At 42.8% G+C, this 21,771-nt stretch overlaps 1 protein-coding gene across 2 annotated transcripts in view; it reads right to left on the reverse strand.

The window, feature by feature from the left end:
* Positions 1-4,769: 4,769 nt before the first annotated feature.
* tgfbr2b (transforming growth factor beta receptor 2b) overlaps positions 4,770-21,771 on the reverse strand; it is a 29,448-nt gene continuing 12,446 nt past the window's right edge. For both annotated transcript variants that reach the window (XM_085791294.1, XM_085791293.1), the window contains 6 exons: positions 20,040-20,181; positions 18,976-19,166; positions 15,348-16,120; positions 14,339-14,480; positions 6,752-6,876; positions 4,770-5,946 (listed from right to left, as the gene is read on the reverse strand). In XM_085791294.1, the coding sequence (XP_085647420.1) occupies positions 5,767-5,946; positions 6,752-6,876; positions 14,339-14,480; positions 15,348-16,120; positions 18,976-19,166; positions 20,040-20,173 (1,545 nt within the window). In that variant the 5' untranslated portion in view covers positions 20,174-20,181 and the 3' untranslated portion in view covers positions 4,770-5,766. The remainder of the gene's footprint in view (positions 5,947-6,751; positions 6,877-14,338; positions 14,481-15,347; positions 16,121-18,975; positions 19,167-20,039; positions 20,182-21,771) is intronic.

Genomic DNA, 21,771 nt, shown 5'->3' on the forward strand with positions numbered 1-21,771 from the left:
AATCGGGTTAGAAAGCATCATGACTGAGCAGCTGACAGGGATACATAGGCTACTACCACATGTATGGGATTAAAACTGTGTTAATGGATGGCTGTTCACCGGCTGCTTATGTTTGTGACAGGTGAGTGATGGGCAGTGCTGAAATTAAGGAAAGAGAGAAAGTCAGGGCTTTTTCCCCCCCTTATAGTTGTGCTTGCCAACAGCAGCTGTTAAAATGCAATTAGTTCCCACCAGGACTCAAAATGACTCCAGTGTTTGGTGACTGGTTAGTGCCACTCAGTGTGAGTCCTGGTAATGGAAAGGACCTGTCACATCCTGAGCTCAGTTGCTTTTATTTTCACAGTGCAATGCCTCCATTCCCTCCCCCTTACTAAAAACACACAAATGTTAGCTCACTGGATCCTGCACCTCAGCTCTGAAACCTATGTAGCTGGCTGCAGAAGGTACAAATGATGCCTTTGTGTGTATTATCCCGTAGAGCCAGTGTGCCCTCTACTGGTTAAAATACAAAGTGCAAAGGCAAGAGGGCACATCCAGGGGAAATACCCTGCTGTAAAGTCGGTGGTGGCAGTGAAATAAATAAGAGCGCAGAAGCTCCCATGTTGCCTTAATTAAAACAAATGGTGGGATAGCAACATAGACAGGATGATTTGTAGTAAGATTTGTTTATGCTGAACAGACTGAGTGTGAAAAAACAACAACAACCCAAAACACGATTTATCTGTTCTTTTCATTATTTACTGTTGCTAAATGATGACTGATTTAATTTGCAAGTCACATCAGTCTAAATTGGCATATGAGGATTAAACATAACAGGATTACTGTGCTATAAGATTCATGTGTAAGAGCTTTAAAGTTGAAGAAAGATTTATGTCTAAGAGCTATTTATCCAAACTGCACCAATCTGTATTGACCTTATCTGAGGGATCCGGGACCTGCGGCCTCTGCAACTGCATTATTTGAAGCTCACTTGACTAATGTGCTGCTGAAATAAAGACATGCCTCCTTAACTGGCACAAACAAATGTGTCAGGAATAAAAGAAACGCTTCAGGACGAATTCACTTCCTTAAATATGTATCTCTCTTTTGTGAACTTCCCTCCTGTGCTGCAGGAAAATTGGCATCACATTATTTGATTGTGAAAAATGAGACGAAATGTTACTGTTGTTACTTTTGACAACCCTGTGGTAATCCATTTATAATGTAAAATTATAAATCATTTATCATAAGCATGTATGTCCCACGGCGGCATCCAATTTATCTATAGAGGAAACCACACCAAGTGTGCCTGTGGCATAGTTTATGTAAATAGAGCATGTAAACTGTAGGAAGGGCAATGGAAATCTCCCTGTGAGACGACAACTCAGCACAGTGGAGCTGATAAATCACTTCCCTACAGTTCCCAAGCGCATTTGTTTAACAGTTCATGCATTTTCAGCGGCGCTACTTCACAACTGCAGCCCAGGTTAATGTGCTTTGAATGGAGGAATTTCAACGTAATAAAAGTGTGTGTGAGTGAGCGTGGGTGCTGAATTTCTCACAGAGCACATGCCTTGACAAAAAAGAAGCTTAATCACACACACACACACACACACACACACACACACACACACACACACACACACACACACACACACACATACGCTGACACAACCACAAACACATACTACTACCCAGTTCCCTTCCTGGAGATCCATGCTGTGAGCACAGGTTTATAATTTAGCCCGAAATTCAGTTTTGCTGAGCAGAGCTGTTTTAAAACCTGTGAAAAAAGAGTAGTATAAAATAAAAAAGAGGATGTGGATCTTTCAGAATGAGCTGGTTCTCTGCATTGATTAATCATAACCTGTCAGCAACTGTACACATCACTGTGTCCTCAAGCAAAACTTATACTCTTTTGTTTATTTACTGAACACATAGCTACTTTGTCAGCTCCACCAATAACGCAGTCACATTTCCGAAACCCAATGCATTTGGACACGGGCACAACCATTTTAAGTTCAAATCGGGCATCAGACTGGAGATGTGGCATGTTTGGTGAATATTTCATAAACTACTGATCTGCTGAAAAACCGTCTTTAGTATTTACAGAGAAAAAAAGAGAAAATATCTGGTAAGAGGAGGTCAGAGGAGAACAGTCATACTGGTCAGAGCCGATAGAAAGGCAACAGCAACACAAATAACAACTTGTTACAACCGAGCATCTCTGAACCACATGTCAAACCTTGAAGCAAATGGGCAACAGCAACAGAAGATCACTCTAGTCAGCTAACAGGAAACTGAGGCTACAGGTCACACAGGCACCAAAACCTGACAATAGATAAATTGGAAAATCGTTGCCTCACAATTTCTACTGCGATGGTCGGATCGGAAAAACAAATCTGCAGCAGCTGCTTGATGCCATTATGTCAATATGGACCAAAACCTCAGAGTGATGTTTCCAGCACCTTGTTGAATCTGAGTTAAGGCGGTTCTTAAGGCAAAAGGTTGAGTAAGTGAACTGTTGGATGTAATAACAGGTCAAACAACAACTAATAATACTCTGACTCTTCCTGTAGCTTCTGAACAGACGGCTCAATGTTCAGGAGGATTTTGGATCTTTCCTGCGCAGCATGTTTACTGGGTCATGATCTGGGCTCTTGACTGGGCCACACACTCCAGAAGGTGGATTTCCTTTGTTTGAAGTCCATCTGTAGTAGATTTACTTTGATGTTTAGTGTCATTGTCCGGTATGTTGAGCTGTCCGGGCCCGGAGGCAGCAAAAGCCCCTCATCACGGTGCTCCTTCTGCCCTGCTGCTGGATATTTTCATGTTGGACTGCAGTTCCCCCTTTTACAGCAGACTAGTGCTGCATGTTCTCCTCAAACAATTAAAACCTTAGATTCATAAAACATTTTCGCTGTCGTGCCAAGGTGCCATTTGGCAAACTTCAGCAGTACAGGAATGTTTTTTCTGGAGAGCAGCAGCAGTTTCCTCCGTTTCCATGCACCATGATTTGCATATGTTACTGGTGTAAAGCATAATGATTGCTTTCTGTTTCTAATCATTGTGCAACTGTGTTTCTTTGGAGTCAGGGACAGAAGTGAATCATTTTCCTGCCAAATATCGAAACTCTGAGACAATGTTGTAACTCTTTCATCTTTATGCACATCAACAGATTTTGATCCTGAATCTTCTGAGATCTCTTCTTTAGGAGGCATGATTCACATTGGCAGATGTTTCTTGTAAATAGCACATGCAAAATATTAAAGAAGCTTTAACTGTGAATGCTTGAATTGTGTTTTCAATGAAAACAAGAATTATTAGGTAAAATAAATGCTTGATAATTGTAACTGAGATGAAGATCTGAGCCTATTTTTGGGGCAATTTTATACATAAATGGAGGTTATTCCAAGGTGCTCACTTACTTTTTCGTGCCAAAGCTGACTCTGGGAGTCAAAGGATGAAGCAGACATGCAGACAGGCAGACAGACAGACAGACAGACAGACAGGCCTGCAGTGGCACAGACAATCAGAAAGCCAGAGTCAGACATATGTTCCAGTCTGACTCAGCTGTGGGCTCAGGATGAAAAGTCTGGCAGCGTTACACAGTCACACTCCATGTCTGAGACTTTGTGGACCTGGTGAACCTCTTACCTCGGCCTGAGCGACACACACAAACACACACACGCACACACACACCTGTCAGTCAATAGAGAACTGCCACCATAATAATGTATGACAACACAGTCTAAGAGGTTTGTCATATTCCGGATAACGCCCAACATTTGAAACATCTTGGTGTCCTCGGCGCATGAAGGAGTTTGCTTGCGTGCCATTAGCGTGCAAGTCTGTGATGTATCTAGTATGCATGATGGAATATGCAGGTTTCACAGACAAGAGTGATGCATAGGAGCGTGCATGCATGACTCGTACCGATATGATTTAAGTTTGTGTCACATCGTGCCAAGACGGGAACATAAACTCCCCGTTCCGAGCCCAAGAGCAGCTGATACAAGCGTGACATTGGTGGGCTCGTCATCCTGAAATAGCCGAGATCTCCAGCGACATATTACATGATATTCCCATGGAACAAGCATCATTTTCAAAGCACAAGGTATAGAGTATATAAATCTGTGCATTTCTAATTTATCACATTCAATTTGAATCAGTAATGTATGTAATGAATGTGTAATGAATTTGTAATTTCTCTGCTGTTGTTAATTGGAAATTTTTGTCCAAGGTTGGAAGATACAACAAATAATTAAATCTGATATTTAAATTTGTTTTGTCTTTTATTATTAGCTGGTGTTATAGCGCTGCCATAACTTAGTGTTCATTGGTTAGTAGCTTCAGTTTTGCCGGATGTTCACTTCACTTGTTCAGCATCCAGTCATTTGTCTCCTGCATACTTGAGTATGCAGGAGACAAATGTCCATAGTTTTGCAAGTGAACTGAAGAATCAAGACAATTAGCTAAAGGCAGCTAAAAGCTGAAGAGCTTTGTTGATTCTCTGTACTGTAGCATCAGGATTTAATGAATGGAGACATTTATGTAAAATACTGTGTGAAGTTGAAGTTGTTCTTCTAAATAATGAATGTTGTGTTTCCTAACGTCATGCTGACAGTTGGAGTGGAGCTGAAAGTGAATTTGTTGAGGCTGCTAAGCAGTTTCTATATGGTTCCTATCATCTCAAATAACACCCTTGAAGGGAAAAATCAACAGTGGCACCAAAGTTCAAAGTTCAATAGAGTATAGAGCATTAAAAACACCAGCTTGACACAATGAGCACTGTAACACTTTTAATTATGATTTTACTTGATTGAGATGAGTTCCCTTTTTTCATAACAAAATGTTTACAAACAAGCTCAGCTTTAATGGCGTATAGGCAGCGGGACAGATCCTCCAGTTTAAAGTCCTTTACACATGTCTCTCTTCCCGAGTTGCTATTCTTTGGGTCTGATTCAGCAGACTGTCTGTTTCTGGGAACAGAGTCCTCTGAGTAATACTCATGTGTACACACACACACACACACACACACACACAAACACACACATAAACGCGCGCACACACGCACACACACACAGATGTGTTCCTCATTTCCTCTCCTTTTGTTTCTTTATTTTACAGTTGAGATTTGATATCGGCTTTCCCTGCACACAACTGCCTTGAATGGGTTTTCTATTCCTTTTGCTTTGGTTAACCTCCATTTCATACCACATGAAATTACACTTGCACCTGCTGTCGCCCAGTCCCATTGAAATCTATCCAAGGCCACGTTGGAAAAACATTCAGTCCAATATGTCCAAAATTCTTATTAGTGTTATTAAATGTCTTAATTTTTTTTTTTTGCATAACTGCATTTTACCCATTTTCTAAATATATCCTGTCCCTTTGTTTCCTATACCTGAAATGTATTGTCAAAGAAAACCAACAAAAACTGAATATATATTTATATCATTTGGTGTGCATAGATACTGATAAAGTGCAAATAGTATTTGGTTAAAAAAAGCTTAATAATGCGATTTCCCTGTTTGTTTGTGACTTGATGGAGTCTCTGAAGCATGTAGAAGAAAATAGATCAAGTCAGTCACTGGTGTTTATATTTACGTTCCTGATGTGTATCTCTGGTAACAGTTCACTCTCATCTACACCGTTTTCTGGTTTGCTCCTCCGTCACAAATCAGACGAACCAAACACAGTGTCCAGTGGAAGTTCTTTCTCTCTCCCACCTGCTTGGCTGTAATTCCTCGACTGCCCCATTGGGGGCAGTGTTTCTGTTGAGCTCTACTTCTCATCCACAACAAAGATTTCTTCAGGGATCTTCTCCTCTGAGTCAGAGCGATCTGACAGCTTGTCCAGGTCCTCCATGTCGTCGAAGCGCTCGGCAACACACTGGGCTGTCAGACGGGCCTCCGGGTCGTGGTCCCAGCAGTCCTCTATGGAGGAGCACACCATCTGGATGCCCTGCAGGGGGAGCAACGGAGCACAGATATGATCAATCAATAAAGACTGGGGGGCAGGTGCGACTCAGACAGACTAGCAGCCCTCAGCTGAAACCAGGAATGTTCCCGTGTGTTAATACGTTTCCATCTGTGTGTTTATGAGTGTAAATCTGTGACTGTGAACCAGCTAGTTTCCTATGACTTAAAGATTAAAACAGGAAGTCATACGAACAGAGTACAACACAACATAATTACAGCCCTAAACCTTTCTCAGGACTGTTTAAACAGCAGCCAAAAACAATTTCAACAAAGAAACACCAAAAAGAATTAAAGTAAACTAATGTAGAGGCATGTGCTGTACAATTTGTGTTGATATTAATGCTTCGACTTGAACTCAGGCCAATCTAACCAATTCACAGTTCTTCAAATGTGGTGAAACTGCAAACAAGAATGTGCTAAAGGGACTTTTCATTTTTCAGCTTCAGTTGTTGTGTTCAGTTCCTGTTTCCATGATTCCTTGAACTGGTTGGATTATGTGGTAGTGAATAGCACTCGTTTTATTTATGGGATATCACATTAATCAGCTCTGACATTTGCCAGCATCTGTGTCAATGTGCCAGCTAATTGCACTCACAGCCACTACTTCAAACTGACATGTGATAGTTATGATGAAAACCAGATTTTTTATTTTTTTTTTTACATCAAACTTGAAAAATAAAAAGTAGTAGTCACATTCATGTCATCCAACAGAAGATTATGTAGTTTCAATGTATTGGGAGTTTGCCATAAACTGCTTGTATGCCCAGTTATATGTTGGAGCCTCTTACTGTGTGGTTGATCCAGCTGTTGGGGATCTCAGGTCTTCCTCTGTCTCGTAGGACACTGTCCTTCATGCTCTCCACACACGGGTGTTCCCTCAGGTTCCCAAAGGGCGGCTCGTACTCTTTCACATCTACAGTTGACACAAGACAGGTGGAGAAAAATGATCAAAATGTGGAGCTTTGGTTGCTTAAGATAAGCTTAGACACCTTGGAACATCTGTAGCTCTCTGTAATAGAGAAATCAGATGGCAGTGCCCCACAGTGCAACATCGACAGCACCTCTCAAAGGTTTCACTGTGTGCTCTAAATTAAAACTGCGGGCTGTAAACTTTAAATAGCACCGAAGCAGCACAAACAACTAAAGAATCCTGTGTTGCTGATAAAAGAGCCAAGGGGGAGATTTGCTGAAGAGAAACACTTATTATTATCACATTTTTTACCCTCAGCTTCAATAGGCTTTAAGTATCTCACCAACACAGCTCTGGCTTTGTGTTAGCTCTCTTACACAACAAAACCCAGAGTGCCTGTCAAAGGCAATTTACCAGTTGAGTTTTCTCAGGGCAGGAATTCAAAGCGCTGGTGTTGAGGATACAGTCTGGAAACCGTGGGTCAAGAGTTTCCACAGAAAATGTATCCCTACATGGATTAATATACACAGATCAGCCACAACATGAAACAGGGCTCTGGTTTTAATATTGTGGGCGATCAGCGCATCCTTGAATTAAGTCATCAAATGAAATTACAATTTGCTTTGAAGTGCGGAGGGCCTGTATGAAGAGGAGAAAAAAAAAAACATTCAGAGAATCTGCTGAGATGAGAAAAGCCTGATGAGGCACAAGTAAATAATTAGCTCATTTTCATCATTATTAAAATTTCATCATTAAAAGATGACCAGAAGCAAAATGCCTGTTCCAAACTCCCACGGTTTTCCCCACAAATAACCTCTGACAGAGACAAAAGCCCTCAAACACACACATATAACACAATATCACATCCCATTTTTCGAAAGGCTTTTATAAAAACTTTAAATTGACAGTCACTGTGAACTACAGATGAACACAGTAATTTCCCTCATGTTGCAATAAAAAGCTCAGAATAAAATGTATGGCAGCCGCTCCATTCACACTCCTTATTCTACTTACAATGAGGCACGAGGAAGAATGTAAAAACTACTGTCGTGATTAAAAATTGGGGCTATTCCACCAATGTTGATGTCTGAACTCTTTGTGTTGTTTAAAAAAATTAATATGAATTTGTTTTCTGTGCATTATTTGAAGTCTGGAAACACTGCATCTTTTTTTTTGTTATTTTGACTAGTTGTCATTTTCTGCTAAATGCTCAATATCATTATTTCGGATTTGGGAGCAATTTAGTTTATAGAATATAACAAAAGGGTTTATTTTACTCACACACATAACTATAAATAGTAAAACCAGAGAAACTGATCATTTTGAAACTGGTCTCTTAATGTTTTCCAGAGCTGTATATACACAGCTACAGCACAGCAACAGTAACAATACAGTGTTATTTATTTGTACCTTGAACTACAAACTCAAACCTGCCTAAGTGAACCTATCTAGAGTTGTGAAGGTGTAAAGTACTCAATATATGCTGTGATAAGTAGTGTAGTAGTGTAGACTGGAGTTACAGCATGTTATCGGTCCACTGCTATTTATTTATCTTAGTTCAGGTTTTGCATTTATATTTCATTGTAGAGCTTGTTTTGGACATTTCTATCTTTATCTCAAGGTTTAGAGCTTATACAGAGCTACCACTGGACGCGTGTCTTTTAAACTCTCATTTACTCAAACAATACACTTACAAGGGACCAATCATGTAATTAGGCCCTGCATACACACTCTAAATCAAAGGCCCAGGGCAGATCTATCCTGCATTTTGCCCCATGTAAATCTGCTCCACAGAGTCACAGAACTGGAACAAAGCAGCAGCGGCTGGAGTCAGCGAGCTGTGGGTGGAATCCACCCAGTCACGAGGCAAACATGTTGTCTATGCAAGCACACCGACACATTTTGTACCATCTGTAAACGCCACAACTTCGGGGTTGAAATAAAAATGAAATGATCTGCAACTGTTCCCTGAAGTGGTGCCGGGGATAAACTACAGGAACAGACCTTCCACTCCTTAGTTTACAGTTTGTAGGATGAACCAAATGACGGTTTCATTTTACTCTTTCAAAACATGTTCAAAAGAAACTGACAGGAAGTTATGAAGCCTGCAGACAGGAAATTAAGACTTCTGGGACACAGACTAATGCAACAGAGAATTCTTTTGCAGAAGCCGAAACCTTTTTTTTTTTTTGCAAGCCAAGTTCCTCTGGCTGGTGTGAAAGATTAAACAAAACCACACCCAGGCACCAGGCATCAATCAATATTAAAAAAGGTGGAGACAGATGTTTCTTTTCGCTTTGACAGGTCAGAGAGAGAGAGAGAGAGAGAGAGAGAGAGAGAGAGAGAGAGAGAGAGAGAGAGAGAGAGAGAGAGAGAGAGAGAGAGAGAGAGAGAGATGATGACTGCATGTTTGACTGCATATCCACTTTGTAAACTGTTGGGCAAACATGTTTATGTGTCCATCCCCAAACAATGGAGGCAAAGCGTACGAATCATACTACTGAGCGCTGAGCAGTGTAAACAAGAGTGTGTATTCCAGGATGGAAAAGATTGGCAAATCCTGCTCTGAAAAGGAAAGACGGCTTTTCCCGGCAAAACCCTAAATTAAACTCTGATCTGGCAAAAGCTATTCAAAAGGCGACACGGGGGAAAGTGAGGAATGCTGTGGTTTGCAGAAGTCACTCGCGGCATAGTGACGAGATTTCTGCATCGCCGTGTTACTAATTCAGCACAGCAACAATCGAGACCTTACACCACGTTCCTTGCGACAGCTGACATGTAGCGAGTTGAGTCTTGCAACGCGAGCACATATTTCATCCTTAATGTCTATTCTCCATGCCAGCTGTCAGACATGCCTGTAGAAAACTGTCTGGGAATCTGCAGCCAAGAGAAAATTCCCTTCACTCCAGTTTCAGACGAAGGGAAATGAATGTGACCCCTCAGTAGTGTCGTTTAACATATCAGCGCTCCCACTGCAGTAGCAGGTCGAACAGGACTTAAACAGAGAAGAGCGAGATACACAAACCATCGTTGAGTTATTACGGCAAAGTTACAACAACAAAGCAAAATCAGATTTCGTTTCATATTCTTGTGCTGCCGCCCATCCAAGTTAACATTTTTGTCCAATTATTCTCAACAAAGCGTACACCCCAGAACAAAAACAAAAAAACAACAGAAACCGTGTCACCTAAACACATAAATAATGCAAGGAAAAACAGATCCAAACATTGTTTCAACATGTACTTGCCAATAAATTAGTAATACGATCACACTAACATTGTCTGTTTCCCAAAGCCTGCGTCTGGAAACAGCGGCTTGACGAATCCAGTCCCAGCCGCCCGAGCTGGTTTTCATTAGCCTGCGGTGGATGTGACACTTGTTTTGTGTTCCTCACAGGTTGTTAAAGTCATTTAGTGCAGATGCATACATGTGCATTACACATTAGCAGAGCTTACATTCGAACACATGGCACTGACTTACCCTGAAGGCTTAACCTAGCATTAGCTGGTACATACCCCAACCTTCACCTAACCTCATTAGAGATGACCAAAGCTATTTTAGCTCTCATTGGATGCAAGTTCAGTGAAACCAAATTGGGCACACGCACACATATGCACACAGATATATATTCAATTCCTTGATTCATCTCCAATCAAGTGGTTTAAAGTCAGAAGTCCTCTCCTCCAATGTGGGCTTGGCAGACCCCACACACATACATGCACTCCTGCCCATCAGGCCCTCCAGTCCTGAAGGAGATGATGGTCTGACATCTGGAGAGCAGCTGCCATAACCTCTCCTCCTCTCCAGTCTATCCCAACCTCTCCCTCTGGGGACTGAAGGCATTTCTCCGTCTGCAGCTCCACGTTCAACACCACTCTACTATTATCCCACTACTTAGCCCCACCCGCCTGAGGAACGCCCTCATAGTCTTTCCAAAACCCTAAATCTAGAGCAGCTAAATTATACAGGAGAGACGTTTTAAGGAACAGAGACAGAGATAAAAAGGCCTGAGCCTTGAATCCAGGTTTTCCCTCTCTGCGAGGTGTGTTGATCTCTCTGTTTCCCTCTCGCTCTGACTCTTCCTCTGTCTCTGGAGTTTGCGAAGACAAAAGAAAGCAAAGTGGCGGCTCACGGCTGGCTGACTGGCACCGCCGGCAGACGGCTGTGTTCTTCTCGCCTGGCAGAACGTGGAGCAGACCACGGCCCCAGGAACTGTGACAAAGTAGCTATGTGGCTGCCTGCCACCAAGACGCCGAGCCACTGAGATAGCTGATCAGACATCTGTCTTCTACAGACACACACACACACAGGCAGGTGGCATCAGAGACAAGAGAGACTGGGGGGAACCAGGGCTTCACCTAGGTCATTATAATGATGCCCTGCGACGTGTTATGTTAGTGTGTGAGTGTGTGTCTGTGTGTACATTCACGAGCCGCTCGCATTGTGTCTCCAACGAGGTGAGTTATCAGAGAGTCATCCGAGTGACTCACCAACCTACAGGGAGCTCAGGGAAAACAAGAGACCATCAGCGTTAAAGCATGAAGCTTTTTAAACACACTCTCTAAACATCTGTTTTACTCTCCCGGTGCCGCGACTCCAGAATCAATACCAGATCTCTGCCGACATACTATCTGCAAGGTGAGTGTCTGCTGCCGCTGGAGCGAAACCAAAATGACTGCATCTCATTTGCGCAGCCCGTTCTCTTCACCTTCCTCGGGGTCCGTCAAGGCAGGAGGCTTTCTGTGTTTGTACAACATTTTAACCTTTCAGCATGAGAACGTCTCCTTGGGTTTTTTGGTTAACGAATTACAGATTTCACCCTTCTGCTCGTCTCGGACAGTTGCCAAGTTTTGAAAGAGTGGATAGAGATACACAGAACACGGGGGGAAAAAAGAAAAATGCATGAACTGTCCCAGTGGCTTCTATCTTTAGTCTCTATTCTGGGCCATTGGGTGTGACGGGAACCCCTCTGCTTCCCCTTTCTCCAATAAATCTGCACCGGCCTGTCCTCCCTGTCTGTCTGCGCTGGCATGAGTAAAGCTGGATTGCTGCCTCCAGTGCTGCGGTGCAGTGAGAGAGTAATTAATTGCTACCTCACCTGCCTCGGGGTGGGAAGGAAAAGACAGGCATAGAGAGGGGCAGAGAAATGTAGATAGACTGCATTGAAAGTGTCAAGTTCAGAAGCGACGGGTTTCTGCACAAGGACATTCAGAAATGTTTGTGAAATAGTATTTTCTGCCTACGTTGTGTACAATGTTCGTGTTGGTGGACATCTACATAAGTACAAAAGCGACGGGCTGAAAACTCGTGAGCATAAATTCAGAAGTGAATGAAATGAATGGACAAGGCTGAGTGGGATGAATAAAGCTGTTGTGCCTCCGGAGGAAACCGAGTGAAGTCACACTGACCTTTCTCCAAGCGAGCCTGGATTCGTTTAGTCCGTCTCTACCAGCGTGTATCCTGTCTGGTCTGCTCTCGAGAGACATTAGCCGCAAAACATCCTCATCCAAGGGAGACAACCACACTTGCAAAGTTAACTTCACACTAAAAACAGCGTCTTGGGACTTTGCTCTTTGCAAAACAGGAAAGAGTCTATTTTGTTTTCAAAGGTGTACCCACAGAGGCCGCACATATTCTTGCTGTTGGGAAGGAAAAAGCAGAGGGGACTCTCGGTCACTTGGCCATGTGTTTTGTTTTTTCTTCAGAGGACTCGTGGGCAGCATAACCGGGCGATACATTTTAAGGGGGCCCCCTGGGGGTAGGGAGTCGGGTAGGGGGGGCATCGGGCCAAACAGGAAAATACCAAAGTAGAAGCGTTCATGCTCAAACCCCAGCTTTCAATCACGGCTTTGACACAATGGAGACAGGAGCAGTCACAGAAACAAACTGGACCACAGAGACACCGACGGGAAGTGAAAACAAATGACTGACTGTCAACGTGAAATACTGCCCTGTGGTTTCGCCTTCAGATAATCACCCATTTCTATTATTTGCACATATCCTGGCCTTGTTTTTGCTACAGAATGACAAACATAAGTAACGGTACATTAGTGAAGTCAAAGCTGATCCTTGAGACTTCAGCGAGATGAATTGTGTGTTTGCCATTTTCGGATTTTGTTCCCACAGTGATTCATGGGACGTGGAGGACACACGGGCACACGTCCTCCTGTCACACGGCGTCGCACATCTACGCGCTCAACTCGAGGTGGAGTTGGTCACCGGGCTCCTAATTGGTAAAGTCATCAGTGTGCTTGTATTCCTTAGAGGTCAGGGCAGCTGCACAGGCAATTTTTCTTTTTACAGTATTTTTCTGAGGATCTTTACACAGGCTCCAAAGGGAATTTCATCAATCAGCGCTGCTATCGATTTCCTTTACACCCAATGACCCAGGCTAATCTCTGAATTACCCAGGGAAACGTGGTTCCCTATTATTACTGAAAGGTCACAAGTGATGTTTACTGCGTGTACAGTGTAGGGCAGTAGCAGGTTTAGAGCAGGCGCCCACAAAACACAACTCATCACTATACACAAAGAGAATAGTGAAGGAGGAAGATTAGTTCAGATTATTGATGAGAATTAGAAGAGAATCTAAACACTGCGACTTTTCTGCGGTCGGAGACAGTGACCTGCACCTTTCATTGTAAATGGACTTGCACTTTTCTAGTCTCTCAGACTATTTAACTCACAGATATGAGATGAGATATGGTACAACCTTCTCATCTACTCAACTCTTCGCTACAGAGTAAATAAGCTTATCTCCCAAAATGTTGCTTTGGACTGCTCGTTTAAGGAATCCATCCTTCAGGAAGTTTTCAGAAACGTCAATGAATAAAAATATGTATTGTATAATTCTTGGGGAAGACATTGACGTCAGCCAAACCGTCATAGAGTTTGAACCTCTCTAAAAGAGAGACAAGCCAGATGGGTTAATCTAAATACTTATACTGTATTTCCTGTGTGGTATAGTCAACCTGGCGGTGACCTGTCCTAGATACAAGCATGTTGTTTTGTCTACAGTTGAAGTATTTCTCCTAAACACAGTTAGAGAGGTCTGCTGAAGTTTTTTTTTTTTTTTGCAGATTTTATTTATTCACATGATCCTTCAGTAATGTTTTATTTCGATAAATATTTAATGCAAAACCTAATTTATCAGTTTACTAAAAGTTGCTCAACCTAAAAAGGCAAAAATATTTTGATTAGGTTTCAGTGGAGGTCCCAAGGTCTGACTGCTCTTTTGGATGAAATTACTTGGCATGAAAAATAAACATCTAAAGATTTTAACATGTTTCATAAAATATTAGCTGTCAGCAGCTTCCAGCTAAAGCTGCCACATTAACCTTCAAATTCAAATATTGATTTAATAATACGAGTGGCAGTAGTAATTTCTCTCGCCAAGTCATCACATCAGCTCTTGTTGCCATCTGCAGTGCAGCACATTAACCACTTCAACACCACTTCATCTTACCTCCAATTGCACTACACCTGGAGATGATCTCCCACAGCACAAGAGCCATGGAGTAAACATCGGCCTGTTTGAAAGACTCAATGTTTTCTAGGTTGATTCTGGACTCCAGCACCTCAGGGGCCATGTATCGGGCCGTACCCACCTGAGAGAAAAGCAGAGAGGCAGACAGAGATCTAGGTCACTCAAGTCCTCGTTACCACTGATGATAATAAACGATAAGAGAATGCATAATATTGTTTTGTATGGCTTAAACTGGGTGCTGCAGATAAGGGATAAGCTAGGAAACCACAAAAATAAGGGAGTGGCTTAGTTGGGAAAACCCAGGGTAAGCAAAACATCTTAGCAGTAAGAGTTACTTATCAGCACTAATCTAGAGTGGCTGCAGTTAGATGTCGTATCACTTTTATGTGGATCAAAACATGTTTGACGAGAAGCAGCCTGGCTCTCATTAACAACACATTGTTTGTCTTCTTAACACTATTACTGCCTTGGAAAATGTGTTCACTGGCACCTTCTCCAAATGCACTAAAGGCATTACAATGCATTAGGTGTGCTGCACGACAAAGGGTGAGGCCTTTTTTTTCCTAATGAGTCATTTTCACAACGGACTCTGATATGACTTTGGCCTATTACATCAGCGTAATGAGTCCATTAAGAATCAATCAAGCCTGTTTGCCTTGTGACTATTATAAAATGACAGCCTAAGAAGAATTACAGCTCAATTTCTATCAGCATTAAAACATCTGGGAATAAGATGGAGAGAATGCCAAATATTTAGAGACGTTATCCCTGAATGATGGGGATCAGAGATGAAAAGTTTGACTGATGGCTCTTTTCAGCCTCTGATAAATATCTTCAAAGAAATATACAGCCGGGGCTCGGGATGGGCTGTGTCTGGGGGTTGCCAGTGCAAATTATAACTGGAGAGGATTTATTTGTTATCTCTAAAGGGATCAAAAGCCAAGTGGGAGCAAATAAATCCGCCAAATTTAGGATTAGAAAGCTTTACCTGCCCACTGTTGGCCAGCTCATCCACAGACAGATTGTTGTCCAGCCGCAGCGCCAGGCCAAAGTCACACAGGCAGCAGGTCAGGTCGCTTTTCACTAGTATGTTGGAGCTCTTAATGTCCCTGTGTGCGATAGCCACTTTGTAGCGGCCACAGGGGGTGTGGTCGCTGTGAAGGTGAGCCACTCCGCGGGCGAGCGAGCTCCCGAGCAGCCACAGGTCGTGCCAGCTGATAATATGATGACTCAGGTACTCTTGAAGGTTCCCTCTTGGCTGGTAGGCAGTGATCAGCCAGTATTGTCTCTGCACCTTCCGCTCCTCCGCGGTCAGGAAGTGAAGCACGTTCTCGTGCCTCAAGTCTGCGTCCGAGAAGATGTCCTTTTCATTTTTCCAGGAAGCGTACTCCTCGTATGTGAAAATCTTAATGGCCACCGTCTCGAAGCCCTGCTCCTCGCTGACCGAGGAGCCCTGTTTCAGTTTAGCTTTGTAAACTTCCGCAAAGCGTCCTTTCCCCACCAGGACGTCCAGCTCGATGGGCAGCAGCTCGGTGTTGTGGTTGAGATTGTTGGCGAGCGTGGAGCTGCTGTCCGAACCTTCGTCGTCTATCATGATGGCGTGGTCGCTGAAGTCCATCGGGGGACCCTTCTTGCGTCTGGAGCTGGCTTGCCGCTGCTGGTAGACCCGGTAGCAGTAGAAGAAAGTGATGACGACCACAGCCATGACCAACAGAGGCACCAGGCTCACCAGGATGACCGCCACCACCTGGGAATCCATGTCTGAGGAGACAAAAGACCGATAATGAGGATGAAGATGCCCATAAAATATCATCATCATCAGTCTATAGTAAATAATTTTAGAGGCAGGTAAATAAAAACATGACTTTAAATGAAAGCTAATAAGATATTCCCATGACGGGGAATTTTTTTGGTTTGGTGTGTGTTAGATGTGTGAACATGCAACAGTTTGCAAAAATAATTCACCTCTTCAACTTTAAAAAGGTGATAATACACGTGTGGCCACAATTGACGCAGGTTTTACAATCCAATCAAAAAAACACTTGCAAGGTCCATGCAGTGGTTTTTCCAGCTGTTGCAGGAGTTGCAGATTCAATAAAATCTACGACACATACTGTATCCGGAAAAATGGATTCAATGGATTTCAGCAGGGCACAAACTCCACCTGCTGATGAGGATCATGTGACATTGTCCAGAACAGCTGCAACATGGAGATTATTTTGTCAACCACACATGTACAGTATAGTTCAATCAAAACCCATTCGAAAATGGGAATTTATAAAATCCTTGGAGTTTAGCCTTTTCTCTGTGTGAAGGAAACACCGGTTTTCCACTTGTGCTTTTTTGGAACAACCCCAAACATAAAACATTTGTCTACCGCAACACAGAGAAATAAAGCTCAAATTCTGTCTCGGCAGTCTCCATCTAGTCCAGGGTGAAGTGGTATTCTCAGAGCAGCAGAGGAACCTGACCCTCCCAAGTGGAATGTCTATAAGCATCTGAAAGCTAAAGTTAGCATCCAGGCCACAAAGGCAAGCTGCTCCAAACCCTGATCCAGTCAACCACATATTGTGTCTCTTTATAGTTTATGTCTGATTCTTATAATTTAGGCGGTGGTGTGTCTGGTAGCTGCTACGGTTTTGGCAAACAGCGAAAGTTTATACTTGTGTGCTGTGTTTATGGTCCAATTTTTGAAGCAGCAGACATAAAAGAAGACCTATAAAAAAGTATATAACCAGACACAAAATGCTAAACGAGAAAACACCAACCGGTCCAGAGTTTGATGAGTTCTAAATTTAATCATTTATATGTCGTTTTGTCTAGATGCTCAGAGTGCCACACCAGCTTTTATGCACCATGCATCTACCAGAATGTGTGTTTACATTTTCCAAATGTGCATAAAAATCCCAAAACAGGTGAACTGGGGAAAAAAAAAAAAAACAGAGATGTAAGGAGCAGAGTCAGGTTGAAATAAGGGTGGAGGACGAATGGAGAAGGCATCAGGTTGACGGCCGAGCCGAGCCCTCTGGTTCTCTCTCTTTTTTTTTTCTCTCTCTCTCTCTACAGGAAACCACATGTCTGAAATCCTCAACATGGCCCCAGCCAGTTTGTTTTGATTTTCGTAGAGTGCGTAGCTATTTCTCACAACAAACCTGTCACTGTGCCTCCCAGACTCTCCCAGACAGCTCTGGCCAGAGCCTCACTTATGGTATGAAAACTGAACGTTGTGGAGAAAAATGTTGAGCGAGTGGCGAAGACTGTGAATAAGTGTTACATTTGAGAGACAGTGAACCGGTGCCAAGCTGGTAAATTCCTCTTAATTTAAGATTTTCCTTGAGGTTTTGGTTCTACTGTAGTTGGGTTTTTCTTTCTTTTTTTTCGGAAAAACTCATACTTACCTTCTCAACATGAGTAAGATGAGATCATCGATACCATTACAATGGTGTAAAAAGAGTTTTTGCTGTTACCGTAACAACTCTAAGCATACTTTAGCTGGTATGTGATTACAAACTTTGTTTTTCTTTCACGTTATGCAACAGCTTTTTATTCATTTATTTATTTATTTTTATCTTCTGCAGAACTCTGCATCATTCAGTTATTGGAAACACAACACCACAATCAAAAAAAAAACATTGTTATCGTCGTGACCAACGGTAGGACAGAGTCTCTGGTCAGAGTTACTGGTATTGTTCCCTGGTAGGTTTTTTTTATTGCTGCTGTAGCTCCGCTCAGTCTCATGTTAGTCACTGAGAAGTTACAGAAAGTGCACAGACATTCTCGACAGTGAGAGAATGGATTTCCATGACGTGGTTTGCACTCTGCAGATGCTTTCAATTTGGCCCTCGGTGCAGAGCCAGGTCTCGGAAATGTACCTCAGTGTTATTATTGCCTGGATGCTGTAGTCAAAATACATTTGATTCCAGAGCCAATGTTGTAACTGGACTCCGCGGGGCGATGTCTCCCAAACCTGTTTGTAATCATGTTTCTGGAGAGCGCCGCAGCGCACACGTGTTAGCGTTCATGCATGACGCCTTACATGACAAACTGACAGGAACTGGCATAATAATATTAGGTCGACCATGACTATGACGTTACCATGTTATGTTGTACAGATGTAAGAAACATACGGTCCCACGTCTTACATGTTACGGCAGTGTTTCTGTGCTATCAGTCCACTGCAGCAAGACACAACTGCTGGATACGAGGAGGATTCAGTTATTAAGCGGCATGTGTAAGTTTGTACAACTTCAAGCCGCTCCGATCAATATCTTTAGATAAACCATGCTTCAGCCGTAAACCATGCTGAGCGTAAAGTGGAAGGGGCAGCTCCTAGTGAAAATGATCACCTGACTGCAGCTCTCCGGAGTGTTTCCAACAGGGAGCTGTTTGCAGCTAACAAGCTCTGATAAACCCACTGTGGGACACCGGCCCAGCACCGAACGGCACGGAGACAATGTTTCCTCTAATGTGGTAACACAGCTGAACATTTAAGAGCCAGCCATCTCTCACAGGGCTCCAATTTATTGTTCATGTTGCTCTGTAAAATAAAAAAAGACACTGTCTGTGTCAACATAGTGTTTACAGCTTGTTCCTCTGATGTAACAAAGTAAACTTACTTGTGTTAAAAAAGACGATCTCATTGCACTCGTCCTCGCTGCAGGAACAGATGAAGAACTGGGAACCCATGCCCTTTCTTTCTTTCATCTCACACTTGGTGTTGTTGTAGTCCTCCAGGACCAGGCCATGCAGCTTCTGAGCTGGGTTGTGGCAGACGGTATCAAAGGTGATGTTGTTGTCTTTCTTCCTCCTTGGAAAGAGAAAACACACATTGAAAACATGCACATTTGCTGGCTTAGGTCTCATTTGAAGTCACTGATTGTTTTGGACCAGAGAATTCATTACCAAACTCTTTTGGAAATTCCTCCTTTCACAGATCTGTTTTACCATGTAACAAGGTAATAATGACCAGTCTACAGTTGTGCAAATAATTGCACTTTTTCAACCATACAGTGACAAAGTGGTAACTGCAAATGCCAGATTTGTCTCTTTCAGCAGTTCACCACCTCAGCATTATGTAAATGATGCAACTCAGAGGTCACATTTACAAACAGCAAGAGTGTGAGAATACTATTACAAACAGAAAACAGGGAAAACCCCTGAACCTGCACAAGCATACATATTTAAATTTAGCTTCCCTGCTGAGAAGCACTGGCCGAGCCGCTGTGAGAGACATCTTAAAGAGATGCTGCTGTCCACATGCCATTAGCTTTTCTTTCTGCTAACCTCAGCTCCTGACATGCCCGTTACATTGCTAATATAATGAGAAACCGCAGCGTGGCCTAAAGCTTTTAATACAGACACAAATCTGCTTCCTGCTGCTTCTCACATTTGGAGTCAGATCTGATGCTGATGGGTAGTTAGGCGCTCATGTGCTATCATAATCCAGCCAACTGTCTCCACCATAATGCTGACTGACAAAGTGTTCAAAGGAAAAGGTCAATTCAAGGGAGACATTTTTAGGGCTTCAGGCAGGAAACGATGCCTGATACGGATGAATAAAAAGAACACGTGGTGTGGCCTCATTTCCTCGCTTGTTGTTTGTGTAAGCAGTGGGATGTGAAGATCTGATGAATATACTGAGAAAACAAGGATTTTTGTGTTTAGTGGAGCGGACACTTACCAGATACTGACACACACCTCGTCATCATGGGGGCAAATGGACGTGATATCGCAATCCACGTTACAGCTCGTTTCCCCCGTACAGCTGGATTCCTGCACATCACAGAACTTGCACAGCCTCTTTACTTTCATCATATAGGCATCTAAAGAAAGAGAAGAGGGTTGAGAGAGAGAGAGAGCAGACAGTGAGGTTCAGTCTAATCTGTAAAAACAAAAGACAGACTCAAACCCATTTCCTTTTGTCTGTAACAGCTGCATTTGGAATTAAAACATCAAACAAACTGCTTTCATAATGATCAATAACAGGAATTTATATAATATTTATAAGCATTAGAGGGAAGTGGGCTTCAAATTTAATTACAGGGTGGGAGCCTTTTGGAATTTGTCAATAAACAGAAGCAAATTTTTGACATAATCACAAGAAAATCCAAACTATTTCTTCCTAGAGGGGTGGACAGATTTGTTCCCTGTGAAGTCTGAACAATAAGAGCGGCGCGCGGTGGCATCCACCTCCTTTGGTCTTGTTCAGACTTGACTTTGCCAGCAGGCAGACCCATATCAGTGAGACAGACAGGATTGTGTGATGAGTGCCTGTGGGTTTGATAATCATCTATGGAGACAACTGCCAGACAGGCAAGAACAACAAACAAAGAAAACACGGATGCATCTCCTCGCCGAGAAGTCTCTAATTTGTCAAGCTGATGAGTCGGCTCCCCATCTAGAAAGGTGCTGTGCCAGCTCTGTTCATGAATATCAAAACGAGGGGGGGGCAGTGTTATGTATCAGTGTCTGTGTTTACAGAGGGCGATAAAAAAAACATGTGTGTGTGTGTGTGTGTATGTGTGTTAATGAGTAATTGTACTTCTACTGAAACTCTCCAAAGGCATTTTTACTGTTATTCCCTGCAATGATAAAAATCAGCCAGGCAACATTCCTGTTTGGCAGAAAAAGGAGAGATTGAGCAACAATGAAGGTGAGTAATCTCCTCTCTCCTCTCCACTCCTCCTTTTCCTACGAGGGAGTGTTTCCCACTCATAAAAGCACAAGTGGAAAATAGATCTTGTGGCTTTACGAGTTACAAACTATCCCAAAAAAGGATCTTCCACATTTCCCAGGATCAACCAAGCAGCAGTGGTTAAAGCATAATCAGGGGGAAAAAATCTATTACAGATAATCCCTGGTGATTTTGTTAGTGCATGAAAACTCTGTACAAGTGTAAACCCAAGAGTACGTGTGCTTAGCTTCCTGACTACTTGCTGAGGGTCTGCTGAAACAGAAGGGGAGGGGGTGGAAAACAGATAGCAAGAATTCCACCTGGTAAGAGCTTGGCCGCTGCACTTGAATGCTTCAGATCTTTCCAGTTAATGTTGACAACTAGTACACACCAAAAAAGTACAGACTGACTGACGTCAGAAACAGCCTGATTAGAAAAACAGGGGTTAGACAGAAGCAGCTCTAGACAGTGTAAAAACCACTTTACCACAAGTCTGCTGTACACCGACAGCATGTGCAGAGGAGGTTGAACCTGTTCGTTGCATCAGAAATATATAGCGCCTGACTAAACCAGAAGAGAAATCGGGTTCATTTCTACGGAAAGGCGCAAAAAAATGCAAATGAGCACGTGTGCGATGTGTCTGTGTGCGGTGGGTGGCAGTCTGAGGATGGCATGCATCAACGCTCTGCTGGGTCACATGACCAGAAAGTGAGATGTTTTAGACAGGGAAGTGTAAGTG

This window comes from Trachurus japonicus, chromosome 11, assembly GCF_045865225.1.
Source record: "Trachurus japonicus isolate A0001 chromosome 11, Traja_1.0".
Taxonomy (NCBI): Eukaryota; Metazoa; Chordata; class Actinopteri; order Carangiformes; family Carangidae; genus Trachurus; species Trachurus japonicus.